Source organism: Camponotus vicinus, unplaced genomic scaffold (assembly GCF_025532165.1).
Source record: "Camponotus vicinus isolate PSW18456_S1 unplaced genomic scaffold, iyCamVici1.0 SCAF_1, whole genome shotgun sequence".
In the NCBI taxonomy this organism is placed as follows: domain Eukaryota; kingdom Metazoa; phylum Arthropoda; class Insecta; order Hymenoptera; family Formicidae; genus Camponotus; species Camponotus vicinus.
Genome location: NW_028141945.1, coordinates 15602108 through 15617145, shown reverse-complemented (window position 1 = coordinate 15617145; position 15038 = coordinate 15602108). Strand labels below are relative to the sequence as shown.

General features: G+C 40.6%; 1 protein-coding gene across 3 annotated transcripts in view; it reads left to right on the top strand.

The window, feature by feature from the left end:
- LOC145977402 (serine/threonine-protein phosphatase 4 regulatory subunit 1) overlaps window positions 1–15038 on the top strand; it is a 138397-nt gene that overhangs the window by 18545 nt on the left and 104814 nt on the right. Inside the window, exons 1-2 of one of the 3 annotated variants that reach the window (XM_083109368.1) lie at window positions 3990–5124; window positions 14717–14894. In XM_083109368.1, the coding sequence (XP_082965494.1) occupies window positions 5058–5124; window positions 14717–14894 (245 nt within the window). In that variant the 5' untranslated portion in view covers window positions 3990–5057. Of the gene's footprint in view, window positions 1–3989; window positions 5125–11185; window positions 11262–14716; window positions 14895–15038 lie in introns of those variants that run through there. The other 2 variants (XM_083109378.1, XM_083109360.1) reach the window with 2 other exon arrangements.

The window sequence follows — 15038 nt, the reverse complement described above, 5'->3', positions numbered from 1 at the left end:
AATAATTATTTATTATAATTAGAAATAGTTATTATTTATAATAAATAATTAATTTTTTAAGTATGTCATTATACGTGTCATGTTTTCTACCGCATTCGCAATGCGAAGGTTTTAGCCGATCGTTCGTCTTATCTCGCGTCAATCACGCGCCACGCGCAAGTCGTTTGTTAGATGTCGCGTGTCGTGTTTCTGGCAACATAACTCTTGTGGTCGCGCAGTCTCCGCGGTCCGTCGCTTCGCATCGAGTCATGTGCTGTTTGCATTCGCGTTTCTGTGAAAGTAATTTTTAGTATCGATAAATCAATAGTGAGTGAATAAACAGTAAACTCGTTATCGTGTAATCTGTATTGTGTCAATCGAGTGTGAGACTAATAACACAGGCCCACAAAAAAAAAAAATTTGTTTGACTATGAATCAGAACATAGTATTCCCATGTATTTTTCGACGCTGAATCCGAATCCGATGTCCATTTTATCGTATCACGTCAGGTTTAAGGGCAATTCAAGGTCATATCGTTGAAAAGCGCATTAATGAGGCCAAATATTGTATCTTCATGTTTTTGAGGTTGCTAAATCCAAATCCGGTGTCCATTTAACCATATCACGTCGAGTTCAAGAGTATATCAAAGTTGAATCACACCCTAACACCCCCCTGCAGGGCAGCGCGCCTTCGCTGGCTTCGTTACTCCAGAGAATCGGAAAATGGATCATTCTACACATCCTTCATTGAGGCAGTTGTCACCATTTCCAGCATCCTCTGGGGCAGCAGGCATTCTATATGCACGCACGCGCGCGCACACACACACACACACACACACACACACATACACATACACACACACACACACACACACACACACACACACACACACACACACACGAACACACGTACACACGCACGCACATACAGACCTCATGCACTCGCGCACTCATGCAAACGCCGGCGTTAGCGTACACACACAAAAGTGTGTGTCTGGTTAAAAAAGCTCAAACACGCTTATTTAATGATTTACTCACTGATTTTTTAAAGATATAAATCGTTACTGAACGTTCCAAAAAATTTATTCTCAGGCCTTTGGGTTGTTTGGGAGTAAAGTCGCTTGGGATCTTAGAGCTCGAGGTTAGACTCTCAGACCTTCAATTTGTCTGGGGGCGCTTTTCAACGATATGACCTTGAATTGCCCTTAAACCTGACGTGATACGATAAAACGGACATCGGATTCGGATTCAGCGTCGAAAAATACATGGGAATACTATGTTCTGATTCATAGTCAAACAAATTTTTTTTTTTTGTGGGCCTGTGTAATCGAAAAAATTTCGATGTGTCGCGCATCTCTAGCAATCATAACCGTGCAGCAGATAACAACAATACATAGCATGAAGATTCGCTACGCTGCTACAAGGTGAGTGAGCAAGTGAGTAAGCAGGTGAGTGAGTGAGTGAGTGACCGAGAGAGTGTGAGTGAGAGACTGAATGAGAGAGTGTATGAGTGTTGCGTAAAAGAGAGAAAGAGAGCGAGAAAAAAAGTGCGTGCGTGTGTATGAATGTCTGTCCCTCCTACCCTCCCTCTCTCTCTCTTTCTCTCTCTCTCTTACGCACACACTCCGCCATACACACATCGCGTGTAGCAATCAGCTGATTGCAACGTCGGACGGCCGGCGATCCGGAACTTTTCATTATTAAAATAACGTTATTTTAAGGAACACGTATTTCTGACGTAATTCTAAGACATTTTCTTCTTTACCAAAATTTTATTTAAAGCATAATTTTATGTTATAAGATAAAATAGTTAGCGACTCATGCGGTGATAATCACCCGTCGGGCGGTCAGCTGCGCCCGCGCTCGCGGCACGCCGCGCCGCTCCTGCCTGCCTTCTGTACCCGACGCGTGATTTACTAACTATTTTTGCTCATAATTCAAAAACTACGCTTCAAATCAAATTTTGGTAAAGGAAAAATTGTCTTAGAATGGTGTCAGGAATACGTCATTTTAAAGACATAACGTTTTTCAGGATCGCCCTGTATAGTAATCGTCGTTACCATACGTGATAATACATCCGCGGTCAATCACCGTCACGAAAGCGAAGTACGAGTCGTTCGATAAGCGAGCTCCCAATTGACGGAGCAGCTCCGGGAAAAATAAAAGTGCCAGCGAAAAAAGGAAGAGAGGAGACGTAGGAGGAGGAGGACGAGGGGAAGAGAGAGAAGGACGCGTGTAATCGCGAGCGAGTACGTTTCTCATACTTACATTCCCGCCCCCGCCCCGTCCTCTCTCTCTCTCTCTCTCTCTCTCTCTCTTTCTCTTTCTCTTTCGCTGTCTACTCGCACGCTCCGCTATCCGGCGAACATTAACGGCGTAGAGCGTACAACGTTCTCCGCGTACGATGCAATCAATGAATGACGGTATAGCGCGGCACGCACAGTGACCGTGATGACTTTTCTTATCTAACGTTCTGTCGCCCCCTTCCTTCCTCCCTCGCTCTCTCCATCTCGCTCCCTCTCGCCGTCCTTCCGTTCACGCTCACCACGATCTTTCCGCTCTCGTAGTACGCTTCTTTTCCGCTCGCACGCACTCGTATTTTCGCGCTCCCTTACCTCCTTTCTCTCTCTCTCTTTCCTCTTTCGTCTCCTTGCGTATGCCCTCCCCTACTTCCTTCGTCCGGTTTGCGTTTTTCGCGATGCGTACGTTGCCAAGTAGAGAAGGAAGTGCCGACGTAACGTTTGCTCGCTTGTTTCATTCGAGTTTAAATTCCGCACGAAACCGAGATATATTCTTGTGGGTCTCGATTTTATTGTTAATTTTTTAGCAGGTATAATTAAGATTAATTAACTTTAAATCTGAGAAGAATTGTACGTTCGATACAGGATTCATTTTAGATAAATTATGGCTTTACATGCAGTTTTTAAAAATACAAATATACCTGTTTTTTTCCTGATTTATAAATAATATAACAATAATATAACAGTAATATAACAATAATAATATTTAGGGAACTTCTTTCGAAACGCATGAATGGTTTGGTATAAATAAATATGATGCTACGATATTAGCAATACAATCTTTTATTTCAAAAATAAAATACACGCAGTTTACATTAATGAAAATATTCGAAAACATCGCTAAAAAGCAGAGAAAGAAGTACAGATATCATGCCCATCACATTATGCAATTTTTTTCCGTAATATATAATGCGTATAAAAACCAATATTTTATTCAGAAATATTCTTTCCAACTCCTATGAATTCGCATTTTTCTCTTTCTCTCTCTAGATCGTAATAGATCCTTTTTCCCTGTCTTGCTCCAACCTACACACAAAGTCGCGAGTGAGACTGAAGGAAAAAATCGTTGGAGAAAACACCGGAATCGAATTTTTCACGTGATCCTCGACTTGACGCGCTCTTTCCGAACCCGACGAGTCCCGAGAAAATTCCCCGGTCGATTTTCCCAATCGCCTTTCCTCGGCGCGCCAACTGTCGAAACACCAGGACCTGGCCCGCGGGACGAGAGACGCAGGAAAATGTACATTCGTCGGGAGTTGTACGTCGTCCTCATCTTCATCGTCGTCGTCGTCGGTCGTGACTATCGATCGGTCGCGGGCGTCGGCGTCGGTATCGCTCGGTGGCGCCTCCGGCAGCTCCGGACGGCGGCGACGGCGCTCTACGTCGCCTACCATCCGCCCCTGGGGGGCAGCGGGGGACCGAGCGCAGGAGGCGGAGGGGGGCGGGGGGTGCGGTGGGGGGCATCGACACGCAGAGAGCGATCGTGCCTTTGGCGGAGCCGGCAAGAACCCGGCGTGTACGTCGGGCCGCCACGTTAAAAGCGGATTTATCAGTTGGTAGGCTCGCGTTCTTTCGTTCCATAAAATGTCCGGGTTGTCCTCACCGTCACCGTCGTCGCCATCGTCGTCGTCGTCGTCGTTGTCGTCGTCGTCGTCGTCGTTGTCGTCGTCCGGAATTGGCACGACGTACTTGGGTCTTGGCCGAGAGAGAGGACAGAACCGAGTCGCGAAAATCGGCAAAGTGCGCGTGAAAAGTGTGCGATGGGCTTCGTGGGCTTCTCCCGGTTTCCTCCGCTTCGAGAATCGCGAGCCTCGTCGTCGAGTACACTCGTCCTACCGGCGTGTCGCGGAGATGTCTGGAATCCGCGAAGTGTTCGTGGAAATTCGACCCGACACTCGTCGTCGTAATCGGGAGGAGGACACTCGAGGATAAGTGGAAAAGTTCGACCTTAGACGCGCGACACCGCAAGAATTCCCACAACGAAAGACAGTGGGACCGAGTCGAGTTTAATGTCGGAGAGACCGCATTTTATTTTCCGCAGAGTTGACGGGTGGCGGTGAATTCGTCGTCCGCGACACTCCCAGGGATGTACTCGTCGAAAACGAGTCTCTCGTCTCTGGATGGCGATGTCGTCGTCTCAAGACTCGTGGACGAGAGGAGAGGTTCAGCATGGCTGACGTCGCGACGTCGATCGCGGGGAGATTCTTGTGAAATATCAGTGCGGCTGATACATCATCGTCTCTTTGGAGGCGATCTCCGGGGTCTCTCGTTTCCCGTCAAATTCGCCAGGCACGTCGAGTGTAGGCGAAACGAGACGTGTTTGGCCGGCCCACGCATGGCCGTTTCGACAAAATGATGTCGGAAAATGCCGGCTCCGAGATGCCTGCCCCAGCATCCGGCTCTTTCCACCGATTGCGAGAAGGGAAGATCGACCGAGCGAGATAAATTTTTTTTCGAGATAAATTTCACCCACCATCAACAAGTTCGCTTCGTCAAAGAACTGGGCCACATCTCTCTGGGAATAGATTTCAAATGTCATTGATCGCGCGCGACCTTCGATGGAATTTCGCGTACGGTTGTACGTCACGTCACTGCTCCTCGCAATCGCCAAAGTGATGATTCTAATGGCTAATCTGCCCTTCGGCTTGAAATGAGTGATCGTCGTGCGATGCGTGCGCGAATCGATTCGCGGAAAATGTGATGTGTGCGTGATTCGAGAGAGTGCGCGCCCGAAATACGGCGTAGAATATGTTCCGTGGTGCTCGTGGCGCTCGCCGTCATGTGGATATACCTGAAGAAGCTCTTTCCACTCGCCCTCGACGTCAAGAGAAGACCGTCCGCTCCCAGTAAGATCTTTCGCTTTCGCCTGGGTATAATTACTCGATACAATTCGGCGAACGAGACACGCAATCTGATCTAAAAGTCACGATTGATACTCGTTTCGCGGAATAATGCCGCTTCTAATGACAGCCAACTTTTATTCTTTCATGTTAATCGATAATTTATCGAGCTTATCATAATTCCAGGAACTTGAGCAGCGAAATAGATTTTTCGCGGATTTAATCACGAGGAAAATTGAGAGATTTTTTTATCTCTTTTCATAGTAAAAAAATTTAATTATCATTCTAGGTACATATTCTGGCAAATATTCTGTTGAATGATGATGGAACGTAAGGTGAAAATTGCAGAAGCAGTCGTCACATCCCTCCTCTTGTCATGTACATCAACTTTCTTGTTTATTAATTAGTCGTGTAACCCAATTAACTAGTTTCTCGATTTGTTCTATTCTTGTGCGGGGGTCGGTCTCGTTGGCGAAAATAAGTTACGTAATTAGCGCGGTGACAGATAACTCGCGGGTAAAGTCGGGCATTACGAAAGAGGAACACGCGTCGAATCGTCGTCTCGACGTTCGCTTCGCAGTCCCGGAGGGTCCATAATGGTTTGTTATTGATCTATCTCCGCGCGCCTTCCTTACACTTTTCTTCTTCCTTTCGTCCTTCGTCTTGCTGCCTTCGTCCATGCCGACAACGTTGGGTGGTGTACGAGGGGGCTGGGGCTCGGGGGGAACGCGGGGTGGGGGTACGAGGGAGGACGATGGAGTCCCACGCAGGAATTCCGCGTACCCCGCGTACCCCGCGTACCCCGCGTAGATTCCCGAGACTCCGGGGGGGAGAGAAAAACCACCCTCTTTCCCCTCTGTCTTTTTTTCCTTTTTTTTTTTCCGATCGAGAATCTCGCCGAAAGTTTCGACGAGAGAAAAAGAGAGGAGAGCCGCTGTGAAATATTTCGTGGTCACAGAGCTCGACGTGGAGACAAGTGTCTTTCTTTCTTACGATTGCACTTCATCTCTTTCATTTTACGCACACATTATGTAATAATTTCAAATATTTCCAGTTGTTTTTTCAAGGATTGCTTAAATTGTTTTTTATTCATTTGTAGCTTGCATTTAATAAAATGTATATTTCGGAAGAGATGGATCTCCGGGGTTAAAATAACATCGAGCTTGAAAATTATTATTAAAATACGAGATGGAATGGCATTGTTTTTTTGTATGTTTGATATTGCGAGTATATTATTCTCCTATTTTTGGGAGCGAGTGAACGAATCACTAGCTTCATCTGATGCCGAAGATAAAAAAATAGTTGATTTTATAAAATATTGTTCCACATCGCTCACTCTCGTTTTCAATTGAACTGTCAAAAAAACAAGTTCCCGGAAGTTAAACAAATCCGTGTCGGAAAATTTAAAATCATAACCGATGAGCAACAGTTTTATAATCGAGGAATACTGTAATTACAGTTTAAATTTAGACAAAGTGATAAAATATTTTTGCATTCGTTAAATATATATTTTTTTATTAAGCACTTAATTTTAATAATAATTCGATCAACTACATATTAAATTTTGAAATGTTTTATCCTCTAAAGATAAGACAATTGCATCGATTTTAAATATGGATGAAGCTTTAAAAAGAGATTTGTAGCATATGGTTCAACTAAATCGCGCACTGAGGGAGAGATCGACTGAATCCATCGCATGTTTCTTATTTTCATGTTAATAAGAAAATTTAGATTAATATAAAAATAACAATTTTTTTATAAGACGCGGTAAAATGATTTTTTAAATAGACACGGCTTATGACTCGAAATTCGCTTGTATCGATTTCGTCTCTCTTCTGTATATTAGATAAAGTATATATATATATATATATATATATATATATATATATATATGTGATAAAATTGAAAAAGTTGCTAGATGGAGAGGAAAACCTGCATGAAATCCTTTAACATGTGAAACATCCAACGCACATTGTTTATTATTGAAGATTTAATTTCCCGCATATGCGCGTGTACATTTTAATTTTTTTATTCACCGGTAAATTTAACTTTATATGATCATAATTTATAACATCGAATTTTCTCATACTGTCACCTCGTCAAGTATTTAAACAAGATTAATTTTACATAATTCCCTCCGCTCATTCTATCACGAATGGGTGTGTTATTGAGGTTTTTCTCTAAAGCATCCCTTTCAAACAATGTGTTTTCCAAATAGAAGATTGAACGTGTCTCTAGGAATGATATTAATACCGCATACATAGACGTTACCGTGAAATTCGATCAACCGGAATGGCGATGATTGACGTCACGACTCTACTGTCGGAATGTAATTAATATTGCATAAATGAGACCACCCCGCAAACTTGTAGCAATTAGCACGATTCTGATCGTATGGTGGAATCATCTGTAATTTGCGCGCATAATCGCGCGGAAAGTTTTACTCTCCGGGAATAATATGAGAGAAAAGTACGCTTGAAACGCGCACGTGTCGTCTAATATAATCGTGTCTACCGCCACGTATCTTTACGTGCCTTGTAAAATACACGTTTGTCTCTTATGCACAGTTAATATAAGGACATTAGGCGCCTTGCCTTAGGTAGAGCCAACAAGCTACGACGCGAATAAGTCGCGTGAATAAGTCATGCAGCGCCACGATCTAAAAACCTCCTTTTCTAAATTGACGTAAGTCAACGCACGAGAGCTCGTTGTCGATGACGACTTACACTCGTCGGTATTCGCTACGGTGTAGCTACAAGAGCCACTTTATTTTATCATTTGCCGATGTGCAGGGAGAGAGACAGAGAGAGACTACTGGGGAGAATACGTCGTCTGAATAATAAATGTTCCGCCATCGAGCCGCCGCATCGATACCTTCCTTGGTGCACACACGAGCTTTTCAGCGGAAAGAGCGAAGTCAAACGCGCAAGAAGTACTTCACGAGAGAGAGAAAGAGAGAGAGAGAGAGAGAGAGAGAGAGAGAGAGAGAGAGGAGAACTTTCGCTCGCCAACTGTCCGCTCTTCGTTTAACCTATGATTATCATGGTACTTAGTATCCACCTGTCATTACGATACATTGTGGCGACACCCATCCAGTTTCGTGCGGAAGAGAAATATTTGCCGCGCACTTCCTGATTATATGCCTTCGCGGGTAATCACGAATCATGCGAGGAAGAAGTGCCCAACATTGTAATGTGACGCCAAGCTACTTCCTTCAACGATTCTTCCGTAAATACGCTCAAATATACTCGATCAGGTAGAAATACGATGTCGTCAACCGCTCGTAAGTTTCGATGTAACCTGATGAAGCCGAGCTTGAATCTTTTTTTCGAACCTGAAGACGATTTCGCAGAGAATCTCTCTAAGCAAAAATTAAAATAAAATCTGTAATTACGTTAAATAAAATCTCGCACAATTAGATACTACGAAAATAATTCTATTTTATGAAAACGATAACGAAAATACAATAAGTCAAATTCAATAATAATTGGAGTAAGATATGATTTTTCTCCATTGATAGCTATTATAAATTGAAGAGTTTGGAAATTGTAGAAATACGATGTCGCCACCCGCTCGTAAGTTTCGATATAACCTGATGAAGCCAAGCTTGAATCTTTTTTTCGAACCTGAAGACGATTTCGCAGAGATTCTCTCTAAGCAAAAATTAAAATAAAATCTGTAATTACGTTAAATAAAATCTCGCAAAATTAGATACTACAAAAATAATTCTATTTTATGACAATAATGAAAATACAATAATTGGAGTAAGATAGATACAACTTTTCTTCGTTGATAGCTATTATAAATTGAAGAGTTTGGAAATGATACCAGTTTTGATCTCTAGATCTAAATCACTTGCCGAAAATTTACGATATATAGATGCACGAGAGTCTATTTTCTCAGGAAACGTCTGGAAACTGTACAAGCCAGATCATTGCTCGCGTCGCATGACATAAGAAGATTGTAATTAAAATGGTAATCACCGGTTCGATAAAATGCCATCTCCATTACAAAGCGCTCAACTACGGAGAAAATATTAATCTACATCCTTGAGCTACATTTCTACGTTTTATAAAAATAATGAAGGTGCTCGGTGGATGGCTTCCTTTCGGATGCGGTTTCATCGTAATAACTGCAGAATAAGAGGGCAGTAATTACTTTTCGTGAAACTGTCACGTTTGTCGGACTCGCTCTTCGTCTACCTCGTGCTTTGGCTATTACTAACAACGAATGGCAGACTGCGTTAATTCCTCTTATGACAATTTGTGATACGCGATGCTTTGTGAAGTAAATTATTTTTTCATTAGTACATTATTTTTTCACTAGTTTGGATGTTCGCCGTAATAATAATAACTTTCTACATATAATGCATACATGATATTGTCAAGTTTTTTTATGCATGATTTTTCATCTGAATTATAATGGACTAAATTATTCATATTTGACCTTATTAGATTTATATGATATAAACATGAACAACTATAATTTAAAACTATATGAACGGTTTTCTCCTGGCTTGTAATAATTTCTCTCGGGATTTCTGATATTTGCGGAAGTTACTCTTTCACGAATATAAGGACATTTTAACCGAAAAATTGCGTATTCGGTTACCAAACGACGAAGATGTCGTAGGCCTCGATGGTCATAGAACTGGTCGCCGGTAGGCAGTCTGGATATAGCGAGAGAAGGGTCTTCCTCAGGTTCTTCGGCTTCGATCCAGACGGGGACGACCTCTCCCTCGCCGGAGGAAGGAAGGAAGGACGGACGGACGGAACGAGATAGAGATGGAGAAGCCGGCGAGAGAAAGAGAGAGGAAGATGGGTGCACGCATGACCCTGAACCCAACCGCCGTGGCACCCAACCCCCGGTACAGGGGTGCGAAGCCTCGGGAGAGAGAACTCGAGATAGAACGGACGAGGCAAGGACGAAAGAGAGGAGACCGCGGTAGGCGAGGGGAGAAGATATACCGTATACGAAGAAGAGAGGAGAGAGTGAGAGAGAGAGAGAGAAAGATAGAGACTCCGCTGAGAGAGAGTACAGTTCCCGAGATCAATACTCCCGCGTCTTGCGATCATTCATCTTGCCACGCCCCTCTGCTCTCTCCACACATTCCCCGTCTTTCTCGTTCCCTCTCGTTCATCCCCTTTTCCCCATCAGCCTCTCTCTCTCGCTCTCGTACTTTCTCTCCTTCATTCTCTTGCTCTAGCCCGCATCTCCCCCTTCGCGTGCCGCGATCTTCATCCCTCTGGCACCCCTCATAGTCGTGGTCGCCGTCATTTGGCGCCCAATCGTGGCGCCTAATACGAATGGAGCAAAGGGGAGAGAACTTTCCGAAGGTCGCAGGAGAGAGGGAAATCTAGAGAGAGACAGATAGGGAGAAAGCGTGATAGCGCATAAGGTGGTGCCTTCGATTTCCTACGCGTTCACATACACGGTTTTATGGGAAAATGACAATTTCTTAGATCCGTACATCAAATATATTTAGTATTTTGTAAACGAAGACATATGCATTGCAAATTTCTATTAAAAATACATTTTTCTGAATATATCCTTCTAAAATAATATTTAAAGGAATTAATTCGTACCGAACATTTTCAAAAAATTCATAAAAATGCGGACAATAAGACACAATCTACAAATCGATTCTTAACATGCCAAATAAGTTTTCCAATCAAAGATGAACATTATTTTGAAGCAGAAAAATATTTAACAAAAAAACATGCGAGTCATGTAATTTACTTATTCATTAAAAATTAAATTTACAATTAAATATACACTTTATATAAATATTAAACGTTTATTATGCATACAAAATATCGTACAACAAACATTCGAAAGGACAAACATACAGATATAAATCTTAACTTATTGTACAGGCACAAATAATGTTGAATATGAAAATACAGAGAGAGAGAGAGAGAAAGAGCATTGTGTACGCTATGTGTGTCATTGACGCTTGTTATTGTACTTGTTATTGTATTGCTCGTATAAGAAGACGCTCTTATGTGAGAGAAATTATTTACATGACCTACGTACTTGTTATGATACACACTCAGTTGTCAGTTTTCACCGATCTCTCAAGATGGAAAGATACAATCAGTACAAGAATAGAGTTTTGGAATTCTTTGTAACTGTTTATAACGGTAATATTTTTAACTAAAAAATACTGCTAATTATTACGAAACTTGTAATATTCTTCCCATATCGATATAAAATACTTACACGATTATTACGACTACTACATGATTATTATAAAATCGATAAATATTCGTTTGAAATTGTTTAGAATTTGACGGAATAAACTGAATGAAGTTAATATCGTGAAAGAAAAATAAGAATGCCGAAGAAATGTTTCCTATCTCGTATCGCGATATAGAAAAAAATGTATTTGGACATGTGTGAGGCGTTGAACGTAATTTAAATAAATTCTTAAAGTCAGTTTTTATTTTCCATTTAGCAATGAGAGAATTAATCAGAGGACGTGTTAGACGATACGAAAGAGATAGTTTCAAAAAGAATATTCATTGTAAATTGAAGGAGTAGTAGTAATAACACAATCCTCTCTTTCCCTTTATTCGATTAGATCTCGTGATAAAAGAAGTAATTTATCATCGGCTGGGCAAAATTTTCAAATAAAATCGATATATATCGATTCGCCTTCCGGAATTCTTTTTTATATTGAGAGTTCGGATTCTTTTTATCTATATTTCTTTTTCGATCTTACGCCGACGATTTATAGAGAAACGACTCATGCGGGTTTTACACATTTAAGGATATTGTAAGAAGGGAGGGATCGCTTCAATTGTGAAAATAATTCATATCTCGATGAAATACTGGATGCGAAATTATGAGGTAAATCGTGCAATTATTACTCATTTAAAGAATATTTAGCCTGCAGTAGTCATTAAATTTAAAATCTGTATTTTATCTGCGAAATATATTCTTTGTGTCAATCATTGTATTGTAATACAACATTCATTCCTTTATAATATCAGAATGAATTTATCGAAATTATCCTCGTATTATTTTGACAAGTATGTCATTAAAAGTAATAATAGCATGACACTACAACGTATATCTTCCTTTCCATTGCTATTATTATGTAATTTCACATACGAAAGATTTAAAAAACATGAGTAAAAATTTGAAATAATATCCTACTTTAAACATTAGCAAATTTATTTATCTGTCAAAGACCGTGATTTTTAAAGAAATATGAAATATATCGATAATCATGAGCTACAAAGGTAAACGTTGATTATTTAGTTTGTTGCTATTCGTGGTTCTCTAGTTAAATATTAGAAAAAAAAAGATCGATAGAAAAATCCGTACTAATAGCGAGGAAATATAAAAGACGAGGAAAATCGAAGAAGAACAGGCGAGATGGAACATATCGTAGAGAAGCGAAGAGACGTAATGTAAGTAGGGACGAGCTCGTTCAAAGTCTCGGAGATGTCCGTGATATCTTTTCCTTTGAATCGTTTCCTCGCTGCTATCGCACCACCTGTCGCTGCCACCGTACTTGTTACATCCGCCAACCCCTCCCGTCGCTTCGTCCCTTTCGTGGGACAAAAAGAAATCGAATTACGAGCGGACGATCTGTCTACGATCGATTCGATTCATTCTCTCGAGGTCAATACGACCAACGATTTGTTGCAAACTGATCGTTCCTTCGACAGATTGTTTCGTCGAAATTTCTTCTCGAGGACATTATTTATTTTTCGAAAAATAAAAACTGCCCCAAGCAATCTCCATCCTTTCGCATCCCTTTACCACTCAGTGGGGGTAATTTCCGATTACGCCGGATTAATTACTCGCATATAAAAAGAACCTTCGGTGGCGTAAAACGACACAACGATTGACATTCGCGAACGAACGGTCATCTCTCGCTGGTAGATCGCAGAGAACCGCTTCCCGAGAAGCCCTCGAATCGAGACACAAGGTGGAGAGCACTCCTCCTCGGTCCTCTCGGTTCTTGACAGATTGGGCAAGAATCCTTTAGCGAAATCGTCGGATTGGAGAGCACTCCGATTCCCCCGAGATCTTTCGGTTACGTGGCGTTTTGCATCCGACCGTCCATAACGTCGAATATATTTCTCGAGGTGGAGAGGAGAGCTACCTCCGACGAGTTGCTCTCGTCGAAGCGACGTTTCCTCGCGAAATCATCTTAATATTGAAGATCAAGAGACACGGTAGTGTCACGCGCAGCAAAGCGAGTTTGAGAGTACCTTGGATTATCGAACCTCAATAATGCAACGGATCGAATTCTTCCTAAGCTTAATCTTTGCTTTGAATTATATGCTAAGTGTCTTTAATTTTTTCTTCTATATGTATCGTGAACGGAAAAAATGACGCAAAGTCGAAATATGAAACTTTTCTTTCAAGTAATGTTATTGTCATCGTTACCATCATCATCACCGTCATCGCTATACGCATGTATAGATATGTAGTAGTATTGTATATCCGTATACAACACATGTAAATGCGCAAACGGTGCTCTGCGATTACGTGCGATCAGCTGTTATTACCGCATTTTTGACAGCTTTGTCTGTGAATTCAAGATTATTAACTTTGCGTAAAATGCGTGGCAATTGTGTAGTGACGGTGATGGTATAGCAATAATTTGCTATAATTTAGTATTGTTGAGTAAGATAATTCATATTAATACATCTTTACGAATAACTTGGTTTATTGAAAAATAGAAAGAATTATAATTATTATGTAAGAAATATTTATAAAATATGTTATTTGTTTATATAATTATTGCTATTTTTTAACGAACCAAGTTATTCATAAAAATGCATTATATGAGTTACTAAATTCACTAAATTTTTATTAATTAAACAATTAAATTTACCAATTAAACCAAACATTAAATAAATAATGTTTCATAAATAATTCCTGTCAAGCTAAATAATATGTTAATAAAATTGGCAGCGCCAAATTTTCTTAATTAAAATACGTTTTATTTTATATTAATTCAGTTTTCAATTTTTAGACAAATTTTTAATTTTCAATATTTTATAATTTAGTATTATTATTTTAGAAAATTAACTATTTTTTGCGCAACAATGTTTCAAATTAAAATATTTTTATTTAAACTTGTAAAATTTTTATTCTTAATTGGCGCATTACAATTTTTCATATCACTCTTTTCATAGGAAATTAAGACTATTTTGCACAACACACAAATAATAGACACATAATAAATTTTATTTTATTTTAACATGAATTAATCGCGTTCTCTCTTTCTGTCTCGCCTTCCCTAATCCCGACTTTGTCTATCCGACGGCAGACTTGCGGAAATCATCCGTGACAATAGTTACAATTAAACGTAGAAATTACTTTTATATATCTGTACGCATAAGAATCTGAACTCATTAAGATTGTGATTACAATTTTTATTCAGAAATAAATCAATATTAAAATTGGGTGATAAACTAAAGTCACAGATTTAGTCTATGACGTATCGTAAAACTCGTTTATTTAAAAATAAGACATTTAATCACTACTAAAAGATTTAATATAATATATTGTGGTCTCGTTAAACAACAATTTCTATTTCTACTCGCTAATCCTGGATTTATCGAATGCGCAGCAATGGAAGCCGAGGACGACGAGGAGGTCAGTGACAGTAATGAGAGATCCGGCGAATCCAGCGAAGTTTGGGACTGCGTCGGGGGCGGGGGCGGAGGTGACGAGGGCGGAGGAGACGAGCAGCTCTTTCAGATCAGCCGGCTGCAGCAACACGCCACCTCGGAAACCAGCTTCAATCGGTGAGTAGAACCCACTCACATTCTTCTATTATTATCGCCCGTTTAAGTTCGTCATCTATATGTCGTACATCATTACATTCCTCTCGCTTTGGCATACCCTTATATACGGAAAAGAGTACAAGTATTGGCCGTATAACTCAGCAT